Source organism: Scophthalmus maximus, chromosome 1, assembly GCF_022379125.1.
Source record: "Scophthalmus maximus strain ysfricsl-2021 chromosome 1, ASM2237912v1, whole genome shotgun sequence".
Lineage (NCBI taxonomy): Eukaryota > Metazoa > Chordata > Actinopteri > Pleuronectiformes > Scophthalmidae > Scophthalmus > Scophthalmus maximus.
The window spans coordinates 17,981,214-18,002,192 of NC_061515.1; the positions used below are offsets into that span (position 1 = coordinate 17,981,214).

Sequence of the window (20,979 nt, forward strand, 5' to 3'; positions counted from 1 at the left end):
ATGCGACGTCGGATGTTATTGACGTGCGTCTGACGTGGTGAAACTGCAAAATTCCAAAGATGAACTACAAGAAACGAGAGGCTCCATTTCAGTGTGTATTACCACCATGTGACATCACATGTAAATTATTCATATGCAACAGTAACTTACATGATGCCGTGCGTCCCTTCTGGGTAATTTTCATACTCTTCTACTTCTACCTCTGATTGAATCATTTATGTTCATGCATGACGCGTCACGATAACTATCGCTGCCGCAATGAATTGTGGGGCATCTATTTCCAGTCCAGTGTACCCTTTGCTAAAGGAGATGGGAAAGGAACATTGAAGCTTCTTTCCTTAGCATTAAGAGATTCCGAACAGCTCTTATCATGGCTGCTGGTCAAGTACTTCTGGGTCACTTCAAGATTTGGGGAAACTACCTAAGCCAATTTGACCTCACCCGGATTCTCTGAGCAGCGCTGTCAGCTTTTCCTAAGTCCCATGAATCCTCCGTTATACCTTCAATCGACCTCATGACGTTTTCAACTGAGGTCAAGTAGTAGTAGATAGGAAAAGACGATAGGAAGGAAGGACAATCCGGACCCGCCGAAAAACTAAGAGAAGAGAGAATAAATCACAGAAAGCCTCATGTTCCTTTTAACTGGCACACACCAGCCTGGTTATTCTGGCGGGTCACGGTTCCAAAAAGTTGCGAACCACTGCTACAGATGACCGAAAGGAGAAATATTACTAAGCCATGTTCCACAAAGACACAGGTTTAAAAATCTAAAAAACAACTCAACTGCTTACCAAAATAAAATGAATACAGTGACAGCATTTCTTCTGGATAATCAGTTTATTAATGGATTTTAAGGCCACTCTGGACTGTGCAGAATTTATAGAGAGCAGCAATAACTCACAAAGTCACACTGCCCTTGGTTGTATACCGGTGCTCCCCTGTGGCGACTGCTTTCTAATGCTGCCGAGCTTAACCACATCAGAATGGAGTCAAATAAAAATTGAAAATAGTCGCTTTGAAATAAAAAGGGAGTCAGAAAAGAGAGACACCAACACCATAAATTATGGAAAATTGTGACATTGAAAACCTCTTTTGTACGGTTTGTTAAGAAAAATGCCATTTTCTCTTCCTCTTATGGTACACAGCAGCGAGGGGCACTCCGCACAGCAGATGGAATTCTCTACATAGAAAGTCAGGACAAAAGTTTATGGTTCATAAAATAGACACTCTAAGCATGCTTCACATTTTCCAGGTGAGCACTGACGTGAATCGTTTGGGTGCTCAGTACATTTCCATATGCATTTTACTACGGTTCTTTTGTCATGCATATTTAGTCTTGATATAAAAACACACTAGTGCCCGAGTATTGAAATACCAGTGCTGGGTGAGTGTGTTGCTAAGGCCATAGGAGTTAAATATGAATCTTCACCAAAACACTAATACAGTATTAAGCCGTCTATTTCAGAAAAATCACAGGAAACCACTCTCAGACCTCGTCTCATTCACTTCAGCAAATACCACAATGAAAATAAAAATGAGTTTTCATTAGAGTAATAATAATAAAAAAATCATCACCAACTATCCTCAAACCTTCGCTAAAAAATAAAAATGTGTTCTATAGTTAGTACATTAAGGGAAATACGTGCTGGTTTCTTCTCTTGACAGCTTCATGGACACCGAATTTAAAAGAGGCTTCAAATGTTGAAAGGAAGAAAATATGAGACTTTGTCCTTCAAAATGGAATAAAAATACAGCTTTGTGGAAATCATCATTAACATATGGAGCTTGCTATACGCACACATTTTCTTTTCTTTTTTTATCCATTATCGCAGCTTCCCATGCATTCGTCTTTGGTTTCAACATGTCCATCACTAGAGCCACACTCGCTGGATAAAGGTACTGGGTTTTCTTGTAAACAATCAAATCTGTCAGAGAGGAGGAGGAGGATGCTGAAGAGTCTGCATGCAGTACAAGGGCACGGGGGGAGAGGACATGGCAGACGTCTCCATGTCACAACGTGCTGAATTCAACACCTGGAACGTAAGTCACACTCCAAATATTCATGTCAATTATATTATCACATCATCAAGTCAACTTGACAACGGTGCATTTAGATATTATTGTCATGAAACTTTGTGAGAATAGCTCAACAACAGTGATCTGTCTCTCCAGCAAACTCCTGTTAAGTTTTCGATGGTTTAAAATAAAATAAAGTTTCACCAATTTTGCACATAACTAAAATTCACTGCATCGTTAGGGGAACGAGTCACAGTTACATAATTATATATTTGCGTGCGTGTGTGTGTGTGTATACATTATATGGTGAGCAAAGAGACTCCATTTTGATGTGAAATGTTGTAGATAGTGGATATGCTGAAATATACTGAACTCATTTAAAAAGGCAGAACCGAATGTGCTCATTACTGCCTGGATAAACGCTGAACAGAGGAACGGTACCATTGGTACCTTCTACTTCGCATCGGCCTTTCACTTAATGTGACCAGACGCCAAATGATGTGGACAGTATCTATAAGTCGGGAGAAAGCGTTTCGATATACGAGCCAAACTGAAGTAGAACAGAATCTCTGTGCGGGAAATGCTTCTAAACAGAGGACTAGATATATGCAGAGAGAACTCATTGATATGTGCACAGTTGTAACAGATTAAGTTCCCACTGTAGCAGCTTCACACACTCGTTCCAACTCGTGAATTCATTGGCTTTGAGACAAAAAAAAAAAAAAAAAGTCAGAATCTGCCGTGGCACAGCGTGACTGCTGGACATTGCAGCTACTGCCCCATAAAAACCCAGTATTCTGAATTCCGTAAAATACCAGTTAAAAGAAAAAAAAAGATTCTAAGGCATCACAAGGTTTAACCAGCGACTGCAGCACTGTAGATATATATATATATATATATATATATATATATAAAAAAAACTCATAGAGTCCAACTTTCAGCTTTTCTCTTTGCTGTGGCTCCCATCGGAAAGAAACGATCAGCTATGTGATCGGATCATAGGGAACCGAAGGTGGAGGGTTGAGAAATTCATGCCGGCCGTTTTTATTCTTTATCAATCGGGGGCCGTATTCATGAAGCAGCCCAGTGCAAAGAGACGCTTCTTAGTGGTGAAATTCAGAGAAGATTCTTGGAAGATTGACGTTTTCTAAGAACAGTTCCAGGACAGTTTTTTTTCTCTTGAAAAAGATTTTACGCTCGTCGATTTGTTGAGCTGAGAGTAAACATCGGTCGTCTGTGCAGTGTTTTTTTTTTTTTTCCAGCTTCTTTTACTTGCCTCCGTAACCGTTTGCTTGTTCGCCGGTTTAAGTTAAAGTTACACGCCAACCGACACCACTTCCTTTACAGACTGGCCAGCAATCTCAGAAATTGATGAAAGCAAAGCCATTTTCCCCCTGTTCATATTGTACAAAACTTACCACTTACTCTCCTAAAACAGGATTTTAGAAATGTTCAGGGTTATTTAGGATCTTTCTGAGAATATTCTTATTTGTGAATACGGCCCCTGGGCGAGTTGACCGCCTTAACGACTGGCTGACTGTGGGTCCACAAAACTAAATCCTCCACAAACAGACAAAAAAGCTTAAAGTGAGCGAGAGGTTTCAGGCCACGGCGAAGAAAAAGCCACCATCCCTACATGTACCGAGAGCATTATCCTTTTGAAGAACTGGCAAAGTTAAACACAACTAGTGGTCTGTCTGGGGGGAGTGCGTTTCTTCCTGTTTGGCTGACATTCCGGCTGGCGCCTCATCTGCAGGTTTGCCTTCGGCCTTGGCACCGGGGGAGGGCGTGGGAGGGAGCAGATGTAGACCGGCCTCAGTGCCAATGTTGACGGTGATGTTGGTGTAGAGGGGCAGGTATTGCCTCGAGATGACCTCATATTCAGCGGTGTTCATCCCGTCCGACTTCCAGGTCTGACGCGTCTTGGCCAGCATGTTGAACCTTTGAATGGAGAGCACGGAGAGCGGACGCATCCTCTTAACCTCAAAAGGTTTTTTACAATTTTAAGTCTGCAATCGATTGCACACGTATCGTCAAAATACACGAGTTTATTTACTGTACCTCTTTGGGTTTACGTCATTTCCTTTATCCAGCTTGTGCTTAATCATCTTGTACCGGCCAACCTTCAGTGACGGACGAGTTATGTACATCCCGCCCAGAGACACCCTGAGGAGACGGGGAACAAATGTGAGTCTGACGCCGCTATTTTAGCTGGAATTGGCAATTTTACTGAACAATCTGATCGTCGGTACTTTGGAGCCATGACGCAACCCCCCCACTTTTTATAGTCATCTAGAAACAGATTTAACTGCTTCAGTCATCATTAGTTTTGTCATCGTTCAAACAGAACTGAATATTAACCTCTGTCAAGCTATGCATAAATTAGCTTTGACAGTAGAACCTCACCTGACTCCGATATCGTCGTCCTCTCCCCCCCAGCCCCAGTAGTTGTTGGGAAAACCATTCATTCTGAGGTAGTGCAGTGGCGACAGCGCCGACACTCCTCCAAAGTACATCTTGTACGGAAGCCTTCGTGGAATTGGACATCACAAAAAAAAAAAACAACACAGATAAGCATTTGAAATAGAAGCGGAGCAAAGAACACAATGTGGGTCCATCTGTGAGGGGAGAATCCCTCTCCGCGGACGTACTTGTAGCCAAACTTGTCCATGGCGATGGCTGCGTGCTTCGGGTTGGAGTCGCAGATATACGTGTTGCGATCATCCTCTGGGATGAGGTCCACGTCGTGGAAGAAGAGGCAGTCCCAGTCTTCCTCCCTCATGGCCTCGCGGAAACCCACGTTCATCAGCTTGGCTCGGTTAAACGTGTAGTTCCCGGCCTGCGGAGTGAAAACATGGACAAGTGTGTCACGATGGGTCTGAGGAAATCTGAAAACACAATTTGCTAAAATTTCTGGTCTAAAAGTGATTACACTGCTTATAAGTAGGCAAAATAAGTTAAGCCTGTGACAAAGTCAGAACTTCTGACTCATAAGGGTGGTTGATAGATAGAAGTCTCAGATCTTGATGCATAATTTTTTTTCCCCTCATGTGCTCCTAAGTTGAAAAAGTTTAGGAGCGCATTAATAACTTTGGCGCCTATGAAAATATTTCAACTTATGTGTTTTTCCTTAATGAAAGGATACAAGGAGAATTTTTTAAAGAAAAATTATTATTTTTAAAAGAAAAAGTACAATGTTTTTAATTACCTCCGCCAATGAGGTGATGTGATTGGTTTAGATTGTTGACAGGGATACTCAAAAAGTTATGGATAGATTTACATGAACATTTCATCAAAGACAGGCCTCAGACATGGTAACAGGGTATTACATTTTGGCATTCATTTTATGAAAGATTTTTTACCACTGCAAGATCGGTAGCCTTAGTCAAGGTCTGCGCACTCTGCGTGGTCTTGTTAATTTAGTTTGATCCAGATCATCTGAGTCTTATTATTCTTAGATGTTGATTAAACAACCTTCATATCTGACAAATATGAAACAACACTCCTGTAGACTTCATAGTCTAAACCTTAGTTTTATTTTGAGCTTCTTCATCCAAGGTTTTGGTTGAAAAATCTGATGTTTATAAATGTAAATTACTGGTAAAATATGAATGAAAGTTCAGTCGGGAGAATGTTACTCAGTAATGTGGCCCAATCCACTCAGAGAGATGATGTCTCACTCTGTCGGATTTTGCCGACGCTGAAACAACACTTGTGGTTGTACAGTCTTGTGACCGAGCGAGCGGCGCTTCTCCTCTCACGAACTGTTTGGAATAGTACTTGACAACTGTGTGGAGAGAGCACACAAAGCTTCGACAGCTACATTTAATAGGTGACGGCTGACAAACCGCCCACAATGTTTGTTATTTCAACCGGTTAACACGAGGAGATGCGGCTGATACACTAATGTGCTAATGAAGTGATAGATGTCATTAAAGTGTTCAGTCCATTTAAACACTGGTCCAACTGTGTTTCTGATTGGGCCGTCAGGTCTTCTGATTGGGCCGTCAGGCGCCCTTAAGGCTAAATTTCATAACAAGCTTTATGTTATTCTCACGTGTGCTCCTACATACTTTTGATCTTTTCGATCAGACACAAATGCGACCCGAGGAAAAAAATAACAGTGACACGTTGAGTCGAAAAGTAGAACAAATTATAGGTAAATCTCTGATGCTCTTAAATGCGTTTGTTGTGTTTTTAAAAGCTGTTGTTGCCGTGACATTTGAACCCAAGTGATTTATAATTCATTATTAATTTTCTTATGTCAGGAACTTCAGCCTTCATATCTGTTGTTGTATGTCCGTTTGACCTGACGGCTGAAGAACTTTAGATCACACAACCAATTCATTGTGGAAATGTGCCAATTGAGCGCCGACAACAAAAACATTGCATATATGGAAGATGTGCTTAGAAAAGCTGAAACATTAATTTTTGCCTAATATTTTCAGGTACTTAACATAAATCCTTTTCTAAGAGACTTTTAATTTTGTCAACTAAAATACATACCATTTCACAATAATTAAAATAAATCCTCATAATTACACCAACTTAGAGTTGGTAGGAAAATATAGATATACAGTGTGTAATGCATCATATTTTCAGGCCTTATCAAGATGTGAATTCCCTGATTAATCCTAAAAAAGAAGTGGCACTGCATTGGATGCACTGTTTATAATTTAACTGGATTTATTATTAAAGTATCCGCTTAGCAGATACAACAGTGTGACTGCGCAATGACAAATCCAGCTCTAGAGGTGTAGGAGATTAAGTGCTGAGGAGTAAACATCAATCAATTGTAGGAAAAGAAGCAGCTAATGAGATTAAACCCTCTAAACCACTCAATTCTCCTCCTCCTCCTCCATACATGTTCAGTGGCCACACACTAGAGGGCGCTCTACGTCCAGCCTCAACTGTAACACCAACCCAGAGATAAGCAAACGGAGACGATGACAGCTGTAAGCATCTTAACAAAAAAACTATTTTATATTTCTGCCAAAATTAAAACCTAAATAAATCAGAACACTAAATGTAACATTACCTAACTGCTGTATTGGCCCGATTAAAGAAATCACTCAGTTGTTCGAGTTTCACCTGATGAATGATGTAAATTCCATAGTTGAGCTGTTGTCTCTGCAGAAAAGGGTGTAGGTAGTAGAGCAGGAACTTTAGGTGGTGTTCTCTGTGTCTGTGGGGAATGATGATGGCAGTCCGGTGCCTCGCCTCACAGTCCGGCGGCCTGTAACGTCCTCCCCGAACCACCATTGGATTTTTCCTTTCAACCTCTGCCAGACTGAGCCCCGACGGGAAGCTGACGTGGATGGGCCCGCCTGTGAGCAGAAAGAAGTCTGCCGTCATCACCGGTTAAAGTGATTTGGTTTGGTGGAGTGAAGGAAAATAATCTGGGGGGAGTATTAGAGTCCGTTATTTGAATAAAGACATCATGGTTTAAACCCTTTTTTTTTTTTTTTTTTTTTTTTAAGTCTTGATATCCAGAATCGTATTCTGGAAAAAGATAAACATCTTGATGCTAGCAACATGCATGGTACTTGGACTACAGTACAGTATACATTAGAACGTCCTTTATGTCTCCTACTCGTGCCACCTTGATTGCATTCAAACAAATGCAGTTTGTGATCTTAACTGCCGATAAATACCAAAAATGAATTACCAATACCTCTATACTTATCTGTGACAGCCCACAATTATCTCATTTTTTCCACCACAGTTAAATTATGATCCCAGAATCTCATGATAATAAAAACTGATCTCTCTCTCCCCCTCACTGCATTGGTGGTCTGTCAAAACATTTATTACATTTCTACCATCCTCTGCCTCTAAAAACAATAACTAATATTAAATCAACAGGAACAGGACAAAGACAAGCAAAGGAAATGGATGGATGAAGAATGAATATTTATAAAATATGAACACATGCTTCCTACTAAGTGTAAGTGTTTGCTAAAGGTCTGATGATGCTGACAAAGTCCACAGAAAAGGGTCTAAGAGCCTCCTGTAGCACAATCTACTGGCAAAACAGTCCCACGTTTAGTTCATAGCCGTGTGACATTTTCCGCCAATCAGGCACAAAAATATTTGACAACAATACAATAGAATAACTTACTAAGTCTTTTTATTTTGAGGAAGTTAGATTCAATGTGTTCTAAGACCATACAAGAACAGCAAAAACTATCAGGTTTCTGAAAATGTCACTTTAGACATTTTCACAATTCATTGACATTTTATATCCTAGATTACTGCTTGGGAAAATAAATGTTCCAGAGATTAACTGGTATTAATCGTTAGGTGCCACCCTAGATGTTGTGTCAACACAGGTCAACCTGTTACAGGAATTGGACACGAGGACATGCAATTTGTCTGACACTGCAACCTGATCTATTTGGATTGTTTCAGTGAAAAAACATCGGCCTTTCTGCCTTTTGCTTAACCAGTTCCAGTAAACCTCCAGGTGGTTTTTGTTCACTTCCTGTTGATCATTCACGAATACCTCAAATTACCCTTTTCCATTATTTTTTTCTGAAAAAGTCACAGAAGCCTGCAGGCTCTGGTAACAGCGTGTAGTTTAAAGTTACCGGGTGTAATCTGGGAACAAAGGGGCAGAGAGTAGAGCCTGGAAAGCAGAAAATTAAGCCTGCTCTGACGGGGCCACCTAGTTATACTGAATAAACATTTAGCCGGATCAGTTTGTGAAAAGGATCAGGCAAATAGAGGACACATTACAAAGTCCAAAAAACATTTTCTATCCCAAACTTTCCACTGTAACTGACTTCCTTCATCGGCAGATGAGTCTGCCAAGATGTCATCGACATGGCTCATTTGACAATTGGGCAACTAAGTAGAAAAACTTGGTTAAAATGCATCGAGAAGTGACTCATCTGGCATCCCATCACTTGACCACATTCTGAGATGGTCTGAGACGTGTGTGGCCACATTCTTTTAATAGTGTGAATGCAAACATGTGCTGGGCCACATTGAAAGACAGCTGACGTCCCCTGACCCTCTACATTTTCATGATGAACAGAAAGTATTTTTACACTTTTAAGTGTTTCCCATTCACTGAATTATTTGTGGCCACGGTCACAATTTTACCAGACTGACACATGTTGATTTTCTTTTTCTTAAATGAGTAAAATCTTGTATCTTTTTAAAACTATGTGCAGCACATTAATTCACTCAGCCTCTCCTGGCTCCGCTCTCTCCCTCACATCTAAAAAAGAGGGCGGAAAACATAATTCGGTATTTGCAAACAGAAATGATGTATGTGTGTATTTGCATGTCGAGGAAGTGCGATCACAAGTGCTCAGGGCGCATTCTAATGCCAGTTGTTGACTGACGAAATTAGACCTGTTCCCTTGTGATCGGATCTCTTGTGGTGGATTTTAATATTATTCAATATTCAATTCTATTCTATTTGCATGTGTAAACAGGGTGTTACTGTCAGCACACTACTCAGTATGAGTTTTATAATGCATGGCTCCAAACCATGTTTTCCCTTCCCTATTTCTTTTTTTTTTTTTAAGTGACCCACCTTCTACGGTTAATTAGAGAGAATATGATATGTGACGGATGAACAGTACTTTGAAAATCCATTTTATGTTGAATAAAAATAAAAATGATCGAAATCAGACTTTCAGGAAACAGGTATAGAAATGAGACAGGTGATATCATTTACTTAGAGGAACTATCAGGAAATCTGATCAGATGTTCCAACACAATTTATCTGAAAATCGTTTAGCAACAAAAAGCCTCCACGTGATCCATTAGCGTCATAGTTTTACTGTGTCAGATGTGTGGGTAGCATTAGCATTAGAAGTTGATGGGATTGGCTCTGCTGGCTGATCAAAAATAAATAAATTTTAAAAATTCTAAAACAAAGGACTTGAAGATGTTTTGCCTGTTTGACCATTATTGATGTACTTGCATGATTCTTGCACTGTTTGTATGAAATCTTCAAGGCAGAATGCACTGATTGTAAGTCGCTTTGGACAAAAGCATCAGCTAAATGAATGTGAAGGTAATGCTATGATGTATTAGAGAGAGACAACAACTTACAACAAAACATCGCCACCGGGCAGCAGCACATTTTGTATCTTCTATTCCCTAATAGTATGATGTACATGTTATCAAGCAAGTGATGGCTCAACCTCGTGCTGCTAAATAGAAATGTCTGAAAGCTGCATCACTGAGATGAATTTAGGTTCTCTGTGTGAAAATGTAATTCTCAAAATTTAAAGTGCACGGTATTATGAAGAAGCAACTTATTTCAGAATGTTTACACATGTCCATTATCATGCAGCAAAAATAGGTGGTGACTTTGACGGCTTCACAGTCAGGAGACGTTGAATCTACTGTTGAAGTAACCAGTCACCAATTTTTTTAATTAAAACCTGAAATTGTGTTACAATCCATTCAAATTTGCTGATCATTTTATCACTGCAATTATTTTTATTGAGGACAAAAAAGGGAACTTTATATAATGATTAAGTTAAAAAAGTATAATTTTGGCAAATTGCCACTGTTCATAGATCAATGCTGTGAATAAAGATGTGTTTAAGAGTTGCACAATAAGGTAAGGAAGAGCACTCACCTATTAAAGGAGATGTCTTGGGGCAGTAGGGCATCTCATCTGCATGGCTGTGAGCTTTGGGTAAGTGGGAGAGGTTGGCATATATATCCCCTCCAGTGATGCCCGCCGTTTGATTGCGGCTTGACAAACCAGGGGTGTCGGGCTTGCGGAAGATGCGGATGAAGTAGGTGACCCTCTTCTGGTATCCCTCTCGGGACAGCAGTGCCATGACCACCAGCTGGATACCCAGGAACATGAAAATGTAGCGCCATTTGGACTGGAGAGTGATCATGTCGACAGCTCTGCGTCGTCGAAAAGCAGAGATCCAGAGGAAGTGGTGCAGAGAGTCACACCAGTCTTGAGTGTAACACTGAGCCTAAACACGCTCACCCACAAGCAGAAATAGAATTTGCCACGGTGATGATTCTCAAGTGTGCATTTGATGGAAGCCGTTGCCAGAGCTGTACTTTCCCTTAAGTATGGCAACACGTTTACTGTATGTAAAGTTACCACAAACAATCTGTGGAAATATAGAATCTGAAATGAAGTATTAAGTAGGATGAGTTAAATAACAAACATAGACACAAGTAACATACAAGGCACTTTTGGTGGGCTGTAATGGAAGGAGACCACCAAGGAGAGGGAAAATACAAAAATATCCCAAAATCTTAATTTGAAAAAAAAAAATGTATTTGACAAATAACTCCAGAGGTGATTGTTGGTCCAATTTGTGATTGACGTGCAATAGTAATGCCAGTCCCACATCATGTGGTTTCACCACTACTGAATCCCAGCTGTCGCCCTGTGAAGCTCATTCTCCTCCAGTCAAAGAAATGGCAGTGTCAGTGTCTCTTACTCACTCTCTCGCTTTCGCTTCCTCCCCTAGTGAGCTTTATGCTGCTTTATGTTGTCCCTCATGTTCTCTTCTGAGGGAGGCCTCTGCAATAACAACAACCGACAAAGGCCAGCATATGCAACCGTATAGGCCCTATACTTCACAGAGGATTACAGCGCTTCCACTGACTCACTGCCTGACTGACTGACCGGAGAGACTGGGGGAGTGGACCATGACCAGCGTGGGAGGAGCAGTCAGACGGCTGCACATGTGTGTGGGTGGGTGACTGTGTATTTGCTAGGGGGCAGGGCTTCAGTTGAGAGTCAGGCTGAGAGGAAGAAGAAATGGGGGAAGAGGAGGGAGAGCTTTGAGTCCCACTGCTATTGTTCCATAATGATACAATCCACAGCTCTGAGAGCCCTCATGCAGCTCACAGGGCCGACAGCCACGAGATGCAGAGGACGAAAGGAACTGGACCAATCACTCCAGCGCGGCTCTGAAACAGAAAAAACAGAATGGGAGGAGGGACAGTTAATTTGACTGGCACGCTTTGGTTCAAACTGTTGACATCAGCGATTCTGTACTTACAGCAGACTGTTTTTCCCCAATACAAACAATGACTGATTGTGTGCAATACAGGCCTGACGAATGGATTGTATTTGTTTACATGAAGACCCAGCAGCACAGTTGGATAGCCTTCGACTAATCAGGCCCAGCGTGGGCTCCAGTACAGATGCCTCCCCAAAGAGAGGCCTCCTGCCCAAAGTGGATGGCAGACAGAAGGTCACGCACCACCACCATGAAACTTTCTAATAACAATAATCTCAGTGGCTCTGTTCCTGTTTGCCAACCGTGCATAGCCCCTTTCCCAATACTCTGGTGCTGTCTGCTGCAGCATCCAACATCCTTAGCTGCAAATCAATTAGCGCTTATTAAAGTAGCCGGACTCAGAACGCTAATCCTAATCCCACTGAATGCTACAAGACTGATAGAGATACTGCACGAGACAGGAAAAGCAGTTTAAAACAACTCAAGCCTACATATAATATCATTTTCGATTTATTTCTTCGGGTTTTATTTCCTAAACTCAAGGTCTGTTTACGTCTCTGGCACTGAACGATATGGAGTTACGATCAATGTGTGGTTTGAGCTGAATCGCATATCCAATAGAGGCCATTTCACATCCAGACAATGACAAATATCATTACTCATAGCTTTTCTTGACCCTGTAAAACCGGAGCCATGTCTTTGCCGATGCAATTTAAAACAGCAACTGTTGACTGCTTCCATTTTCAGGATTCTTTGCCATATGGTGCTGTCACTGGCAACGTTAGATACAACAAACGCCTGAGTCTGGGGTTTGTTTTGAGCACTAAACTGTAACTAAACTGTAACACACGTGAATATATATATATATATATATATATATATATATACACACACACACACATATTTAAGCAATAGCTCACGACAGGCCGCAACTTCCTTAACTGTGGTATAATGAGTGTATACCACGGTCTGAAGTGAGCTATTTCTTTTATAAAACGGTTACAAGTATGGCGAAATGAAAGTGAGGCCCTCATGGCTGCCTGCACAGTGCAGGGCGCGTGTGCCGTGTGTGTGTGCGCGTATATACACTCACCGGCCACTTTATTAGGTACACCTGTTCAATTGCTTGTTAACACAAATAGCTAATCAGCCAATCACACGGCTGCCATTCAATGCATTTAGGCATGTAGAGGTGGTCAAGACAACTTGCTGAAGTTCAAACCGAGCATCAGAATGGGGAAGAAAGGGGATTTAAGTGACTTTGAACGTGGTATGGTTGTTGGTGCCAGGCGGGCTGGTCTGAGTATTTCAGAAACTGTTAATCTACTGGGATTTTCACGCACAACCATCTCTAGGGTTTTCAGAGAATGGTCCGAAAAATAGAAAATATCCAGTGAGCGGCAGTTGTGTGGACAAAAAGGCCTTGTTGATGTGAAAGGTCAGAGGAGAATGGGCAGACTGGTTCGAGATGATAGAAAGCCGACAGTTACTCAAATAACCACTCGTTACAACCAAGGAATGCAGAATACCATCTCTGAACGCACAACACGTTGTACCTTGAAGAAGATGGGCTACAGCAGCAGAAGACCACACCGGGTGCCACTCCTGTCAGCTAAGAACAGGAAACTGAGACTACAGTCTGCACAGGCTCACCAAAATTGGACAATAGAAGATTGGGAAAACGTTGCCTGGTCTGACGAGTCTCGATTTCAGCTGCGACATTCGGATGGCAGGGTCAGAATGTGGCGTAAACAACATGAAAGCATGGATCCATCCTGCCTTGTAACAACGGTTCAGGCTGGTGCTGGTGGTGTAATGGTGTGGGGGATATTTTCTTGGGACACTTTGGGCCCCTTAGTGCAAAAAGAGCATTGTTTAAATGCCACAGCCTACCTGAGTATTGTTGCTGACCATGTCCATCCCTTTATGACCATAGTGTACCCATCTTCTGACGGCTACTTCCAGCAGGATAATGTCACAAAGCTCATATCATCTCAAACTGGTTTCTTGAACATGACAATGAGTTCACTGTACTCCAATAGCCTCCACAGTCACCAGATCTCAATCCAATAGAGCACCTTTGGGATGTGGTGGAATGGGAGATTCGCATCATAGATGTGCAGCCGACAAATCTTCGGCACCTGCGTGATGCTATCATGTCAATATGGAGGAGGAATGTTTCCAACACCTTGTTGAAAGTATGCCACGAAGAATTAAGGCAGTTCTGAAGGCAAAAGGGGGTCCAACCTTTTACTAGCAAGGTGTACCTAATAAAGTGGCCGGTGAGTGAGTGAGTGTGTGTGTGTGTGTGTGTGTATATATATATATATATATATATATATATATACACACACACACATCGCTCTAACAAGATATGGCGAGAGAGGAATGGCTGCCTGACAGCTGACTGCAAGGATTTTCAATTCAAGGATAATAAAGGTTTTTCTCTAAGGAGATATGTGGATGAAAAGGGAGAGAAAAAGCCTCTGCTTGCCACTGCAGATGATTTTTTTTATCTGCGTGCAGAACTGTGAGCAGATGGGGGATTGACCCTTCTCACTCGGCCTGGACCCTATAATATCCCCGCAGATTATGGATATGGTTTATAGAGATCATGCCATAAAGACTCAGATAAAGAAAGATTAATCTTACAGGAGGCGAATTCAGCTCCAACACTCAGGAGAGATGTGATCCCGAGCAAAAAAGCAGGGACGCAAATCTTTTCTCAAGTAATTACTAAAATTTACCAAGGGGTTCCTTGCCATTGCAGGTTTGCCAGATTAATATAAATGATTAAACCTCACATATTCTTAAGGACATGGTGAAAGTTTAAGCTGTGAGATGACAAACCGTCAAGTATAAGGAAAGTCCCCAGGGACTGAATTCTAACCACTATGAAACCCCCTTCCTATATTCCAGTATCACATTCATCTGTAATGACATATGAATGTCTTTGCAAAGGGAAGAATAGATACGTCTGGTTTGCTTTCATGCTTGAGGGCCATATTGTGCTTGAGCTGCTATATAAAGTGAAAGAACTTGGGGGCAGGAACCTCCTTCACTAAAGCGCAGTCACTGACTTAACATGCATATAAAAGAGACCCAGTGACGAGATGAAGACGAATCTCCCTGCGTTCGCTAACAGGCTGAGGAGTGAATCAAAGAGACAGAAGGGGCCGAGAAGTGAACTGAGAAGAGCTGGAGGGGAAGATGGAGAGCAGCCAACAGTCTTGTTACACTGTGTTTTTGACTTCATCGTCTCTCCTGTATGAATATCCTTCCTCTCTACTTTTATAATTCTTTTTAAAAGAGGTAGGTTCGGCATGACATTACATGCTCCAGCACACCACAGCAAAACTTTTTTGCAACGTGTGCTTTAAAGAGTGATGGCACATAACAGCCGGCAAACGAGACATTTTCTTTTCTGCCTGTGGGGCATTAATATTACATGGATATATGGTATGTCCACATGCATGCTTTCACACACATGAATGAATGCAAGAGAAACCAAGAGGGCTAGCATGGGGAGGGGGGGGGGGGGTTATAATAAAGAGCAAACAAGGAAATAAAAGGGGATGGGAGTACAGGAGTAGGGGGAGTTATATATTTAGACCATTATCTTGGGAATACAACTGTTCAAATCCTAAAGGGACTGCGCAGAAGTCATGCACAGCACGTTGGCAGCCGTGGCAGTCTCAGAGGGAGATAAATGAGAGCAAGGCCCTAATCACAGTGGATTTTAACCACTGAGGAGGTTTACCTGACCAGACATTCCCACTGAGTCTCTACTGGCCCAGCCACCGGAGTCACTTTTCATCATTCTTATCTGCCTTTTAGTTCTCTCCCGACTGTGAAGGCGGCCTGTTCCCTGGACTACAACCGATCGGCTGCATGCACACGCAGCTGGTTCAAATCAGACGAGCACTCGGAACAGCAGAGCGGCGTCTCATTCCTGCTCATCAAACATTGGCTGCAACTGTACAACCACAAGAAAGGGAAACAAAAGCTACCAAGTATTTACTATTAGTATTTAAATTCCTCAGAGGCGACATGTCTTTATTGTTCATACTTGGCATTAAGTCAGCCAGTGTGATAAAAAAAATTCTTTGCATCTGCGAGGGTCATAAACTTGCATTGCGCGAAATATGGACGTCTGCGTATTTTTACCATAAGTAGGAAGCTTGCAACAACACCTACACTAGACTGCGCTGTCACATCTGCCTTAGTGTGTCATCAGTTCTATATAGGCCAGCCTATTGAGGACGAGCCGGTGCACTTCGGTCTTAAATGTGTGACCTTCCTGTTAAATCTGCTCAACCCCTCGTTACTGTAGAATAAAAAAACGCGAGATATAAGATAAAAAATGAGCAATTTTACAAAACACAAAAGAGCAAGACCCCCCCATAGTAATGTTAGACTATTTCCACCACCAATAAAATCTCTGTGCCAGGGAGCGTCGGTGCTGTGGGTTCGTCGTAACCTCAGATAACATACTAACAGGTGCCTGAGTCCAGAATCATGCTCGGCATCTCACTGGTCTCAGTGCTGGAATTGTACCAAGTCTGGAATGGAAGCATTAACAGATTCCCTCAGGAGATTTGACCCTCGGCCGCTTCGCGCTTTTGCACTGGCAACTGTTCAGCTCTTCAATCGGTATTATGTCACACTTATGCTATACTGCAAACTGTGCAAAAAGGCACTGAACATACACAAAAAGGAAATAATGATTCCCCTATTAGGAAAGAGCCCATAAAATGATAGTTCACTTCACAGAGGCAAATGGCTCATCAAAGGATGTGTTTTGTTATTCTTAAAAAACAGAGTCAGGCTAAGGAAATACGAACCTTGCCTCTGGACTGCTCGGTTTAACTCCTTACGGTGGATTTTTAATTAACACTGACTGGCCGAATGTTTAGGGATTATGTGCAGAGAGGCAGCTTTGCAAGGCGAGGACGTTGGCTGTACTCGACAACAGGACAAACGGTCTACGTCATTCCTCAAACCCCTGACAGTCAGAACCTTTGAGTGTAGGCTAATTAACAGGGGTGTTTCAACAGAACTAGGAACTGGTGTTTTAATACCACACATAGGAGTGACACTGATGTGGACAGATTCTTACACAACATAATCGCTTTTTCTTTCATCTTCCAAGGCATTAGGCAAAAAGGGTGTGGGGCATGAACACCGAAAGAACTCACACAACTATAGGTGCTGGACGATAAACAGACTGAAGGAACTATATTTACACAAGGTAAAACTGTTATTCAGATTCTGTAGACGCAAGCAGGCCTTTTTCTCCCAGGCACCAACCAAGCAAGACCAGGCAATGGAATAATGTGCAAACATGTCCTGAGAAAAGAGGTGTCTGCATAACAACACGTGCCAGTGTCCTCGTCATGGCAACCCATCAAGAGTGCTGGCCATTAATCGCAGGTGCAGCTGGTACATGTCTCTATGGCTTTTCCCCTCGAGTCCAAATCCACTGGGACAGACTGTTGAGGACAAGGGGAGTATTAAAAAAGGCAACATCATCCTCCGCCTTCCTCCCACTTGTTCCTTCTCCTCTTTCTGCCTTTGGTTGATCGTCATGCAGTTTCCATAATGTAGTGTTCACCATTGGCTTTAACTAAGCCACCATGGACAGGCACTTATAATAATAATAATATATTGGATTTATAAAGTGCTTTTCATGTACCCAAAGCGCTGGTACAAAAAGAAAGAAACAAAATAAAAGTGGAACGGGGGGAGCTAGGGATATGCAGAGGAAAAGAGGTGGGTTTTTAGGCGTGACTGAAAGGTGGTGAGGGAGTCTGAATCACTTATCCAATCAAGCTTAGCAATGACAACCACGGAGACAAGAAGTCTCACATGTGGCCATATAACCACAACAAAACTGGAGCAGCAAATTAGAAGAAAAAAAGATTTGAGTTGAGTTTAGGCTATTCAAAAAAAATATACGTAGACCTAGGAATATAGCCTTTTAGGGGCCACGGTGACGTTAACCTTTGAACAAAAACATTTTGCATCCACTTGAGTGCAAATGAACGTTTTGCCAAATTTGAAGAAATTACCCTTAAAAAGTATTACTGATATTTAGCATTCACAAGAAGGGGACAGATGTATGGACATTTGTATGGACAACCTGAGAACATTGTGCCCCTGGCCATGGCTGCCGTCGACATGGAGGCATAATAACAGAGACGAGGGCTAAGTTGAAAATATCTAATGCTGAAGAATGAAAGAGCAAAAGTCACGTCAAAAAGTCAGAGTGACTTATTCTCCTGAACAAAACAGATTGCCAATGACATAGTCATCTATTGCAGGAATATGTTGGATGATAATAGATTAAACTAAAAATTTAAAAAAATCAAGGATAGTGATAAGGATTTGCTCTGCAAATGCACGTTTGTCATGTCTGTAATGTGCATGTGCAATGTTTAGGTGTTTCGTATCGTCAATGTGTGCGCCATGTGGTTTGTGCACTACTTGAAAAACCCAAATAAAATACTCAAAATTAATGTTTTGAGGATTTAAAAAATGACTGTTGTCATCCTTGCTTAGTCGGAGTCCTACTTCAAAAAGACTCAATAAAAAGCCTGTCGGTTTCAAAGGTAAGCGTGAGAGGACGTAGTGTAAGTTTCCCCCCAACACAGAAGTTAATTTACTCAAAACCTTGAAGAGGACTGGGTGTGTCTGGTACATCACCCTTGTGACAATCGGACAAAGACAGTTGTCAAGGGGGGGGAGACCAGATCAATCAGACAGGTGTCGCCCCGAAGCTCCTTCTGTTCCGCTGTGCACGAGTACACGGGGCAGAGGATGGAGACCTATGTAACCGGTTTCAGCCGAAAGCGGGGAACCCCAAAATGCAGCACGAAGAAATGGTTGCGAAACAAATAACTATTTTCGACACTCCCCGTTATTTCGACAGCGACGTCGCCGACTCCGGCCGAAGCAACCGAAGCCCCTCAACCTCTAGAAAGCAAGAGCTTCCGGCCGTCGTTAAAACTAAAATAAGTCACCGCAACAAAACAAAACAAAACGAAACGAAACGAAAAGTTGCGCTCGTGTCGACGAATGGCGGAGAGGTGACACGGAGAAAGTGGACCGACGTCGGCGGACTCGCCAGAAGTTGCACAACCATTTTGAAACGAGTAACGTGTTGAGCTACTTCTTTTTTCTCTCGACAGAAGGGCCGCGGTAAACGTCAACTCAGTAGTTGGACACTAATGTCTTCACCTTCACCTCTTGTGTTGTCTAAGCATGACAAAAACGACGTTTGAGCCAACTCAACCCGTCGTCGCGGGCTCCTCTTTGAAATGGGAGCGGACGCAACCTTTAATCATCGCAGCCGCTGTCGTCCAGTCGGCGTAGACATTGTTTACCCCCCACCGCCCCCAAAAAACGAGCTCCAGAAAAAAAAAACCTCAGCCACACTCTTAAACCCCGTCATCTCTTGGACACAGCGCCGAGGAAGCTCCGCTCTCCTCGAGTAAGCCTTGCGGACACTCGCCAGCTGTGACGGGACACACGAGTCGAGCCGAGCTAACGGCTGCGCGTTAACTGACGTTAGTTAGCATGCTAATTGGCTAGCTGAACGCTGCAAAATCATGTATGTATGTATATATACATACATACACGCGTGCGGGCGCGGCGCTGTTTTCCAGTGCGGGTTAGCAACAAATGGGACAGTTTTCATTCCTCACCAGGGAAGAGGCCTCCGTTCTGCGCCCTCGGACGGGTGACTAGCGGTCCGCAGAGCCCCGCTCCTCTCTCCGTGTGCTCCGTGTTGTTTTGAAGTTGACGCCGAGGGGGGGACGCGATGTGCAGTAGCCTCGAAGAGCGACTGAGCACGGCGAGGAGACGGCGAGCAGGGGGGGTTGATCGCGTCGCACAGCAAGTTTCCCCTCCCCTTTATTACCACAAATCGCCAGTTACAGTACGCGCCCAGTAAAGCCAGGGGAATCACATATAATTAGTGTATAAAAAAGCTCCCATTTTGTTTGTTTGTTTTAAAATCAGGAGAGCACGTGTTATCATCAATTCAAAGTGTTATTAGGGGCTATGTTGTGAGTGTTTTGCACAAGCATCAACTCAATAGTTGAAGTGTTAAGATTCCTTCATGTGTAATAACATCAAGCTAATATATATTTATTTTAAACTGTAAAACCAACAGTGTGATCAAAAAAATGTAGCAATTGACACTCAAATGAAGTGATTAGATAATTATTGTAAAGTATAAGGGTCATGCATGAGGAAGATGGGGGTTTTTTTCTTCCCTTTTTGCATTTTGAGAATAAAGCTGAAATGATGACAAATAGAATTCAAAGTCGACTCCTCTGGTCCATCAAGTCCAGATAGAGTAGAAACTGGCCGCATATGTGAGCTCGCGTGAAGTCTGAGCTGAAAGTTTTCAGCACCATCTCTTGGAAGGCCTACAGTAATTCCTACACTGTGTCAAAATGTGCTAAAAGCTATTTCCGTTGACACTCAAACAGATTCTGGAGAACAAAGTCACCAATTCATCTACACGAGGCGCCAATGTGAGTAGTTTGATATATTCTTGGAATTTAGTGTACGAATTCCAAGTTTATTCTCGTCATTCCGACTTTGCTCTCCATATGCATGGGGGGGGGGGGGGGGGGGGGGGGGGGGGGGGGGGGGGGGCGCGTCGCTGTCGAAATAATGGGGAGTTTCTTCCATTCTCTGCCCCTTGTACTCGTGCACAGCAAAGACAATTTTGTGAGATCTGCCTTAAATTTGATCTTCGATCAGCTACGTACAGGACATTGCAATGACACCATGGTCGGAAACCCCATAATGAGGCCCCATCATGCCACTAGGTTTCTGCCACAAGAGTTTTGGTTGAAGACTAAAACTTCTAAATGCCAGCGTATGATGTGCCTGTGCTGGTGGTGGGGGGTTGCATTAAGCTTGACTACATTACTATCATTCACACGTTTGAAGATTGGAATGATGTGGTTTGGTATCACAT

General features: G+C 42.5%; 1 protein-coding gene across 1 annotated transcript; it reads right to left on the bottom strand.

Annotated features, from left to right (window-relative positions):
• Positions 1-822: 822 nt before the first annotated feature.
• On the bottom strand, positions 823-19,842 carry si:dkey-199f5.8 (beta-1,4-galactosyltransferase 3). Its single transcript, XM_035643388.2, has 7 exons — positions 19,691-19,842; positions 10,622-11,931; positions 7,108-7,343; positions 4,668-4,855; positions 4,423-4,545; positions 4,078-4,182; positions 823-3,957 (listed from the first exon to the last, which is right to left on the bottom strand). The coding sequence occupies exons 2-7, from the start codon at positions 10,890-10,892 to the stop codon at positions 3,702-3,704; spliced, it is 1,179 nt and encodes a 392-aa protein (XP_035499281.2). The 5' UTR covers positions 10,893-11,931; positions 19,691-19,842; the 3' UTR covers positions 823-3,701.
• Positions 19,843-20,979: the final 1,137 nt, after the last annotated feature.

What these genes read in the sequence shown, in the direction of transcription:
- si:dkey-199f5.8 (XM_035643388.2), bottom strand. Translation starts at nt 10,892, where the DNA reads ATGATCACTCTCCAGTCCAAATGGCGCTACATTTTCATGTTCCTGGGT. An exon ending in CAAGACATCTCCTTTAATAG is followed by an intron (nt 7,344 to 10,621) that starts GTGAGTGCTCTT and finishes TTCTGCTCACAG; the next exon opens with GCGGGCCCATCCACGTCAGC. An exon ending in GAATTTACATCATTCATCAG is followed by an intron (nt 4,856 to 7,107) that starts GTGAAACTCGAA and finishes TTCACTCCGCAG; the next exon opens with GCCGGGAACTACACGTTTAA.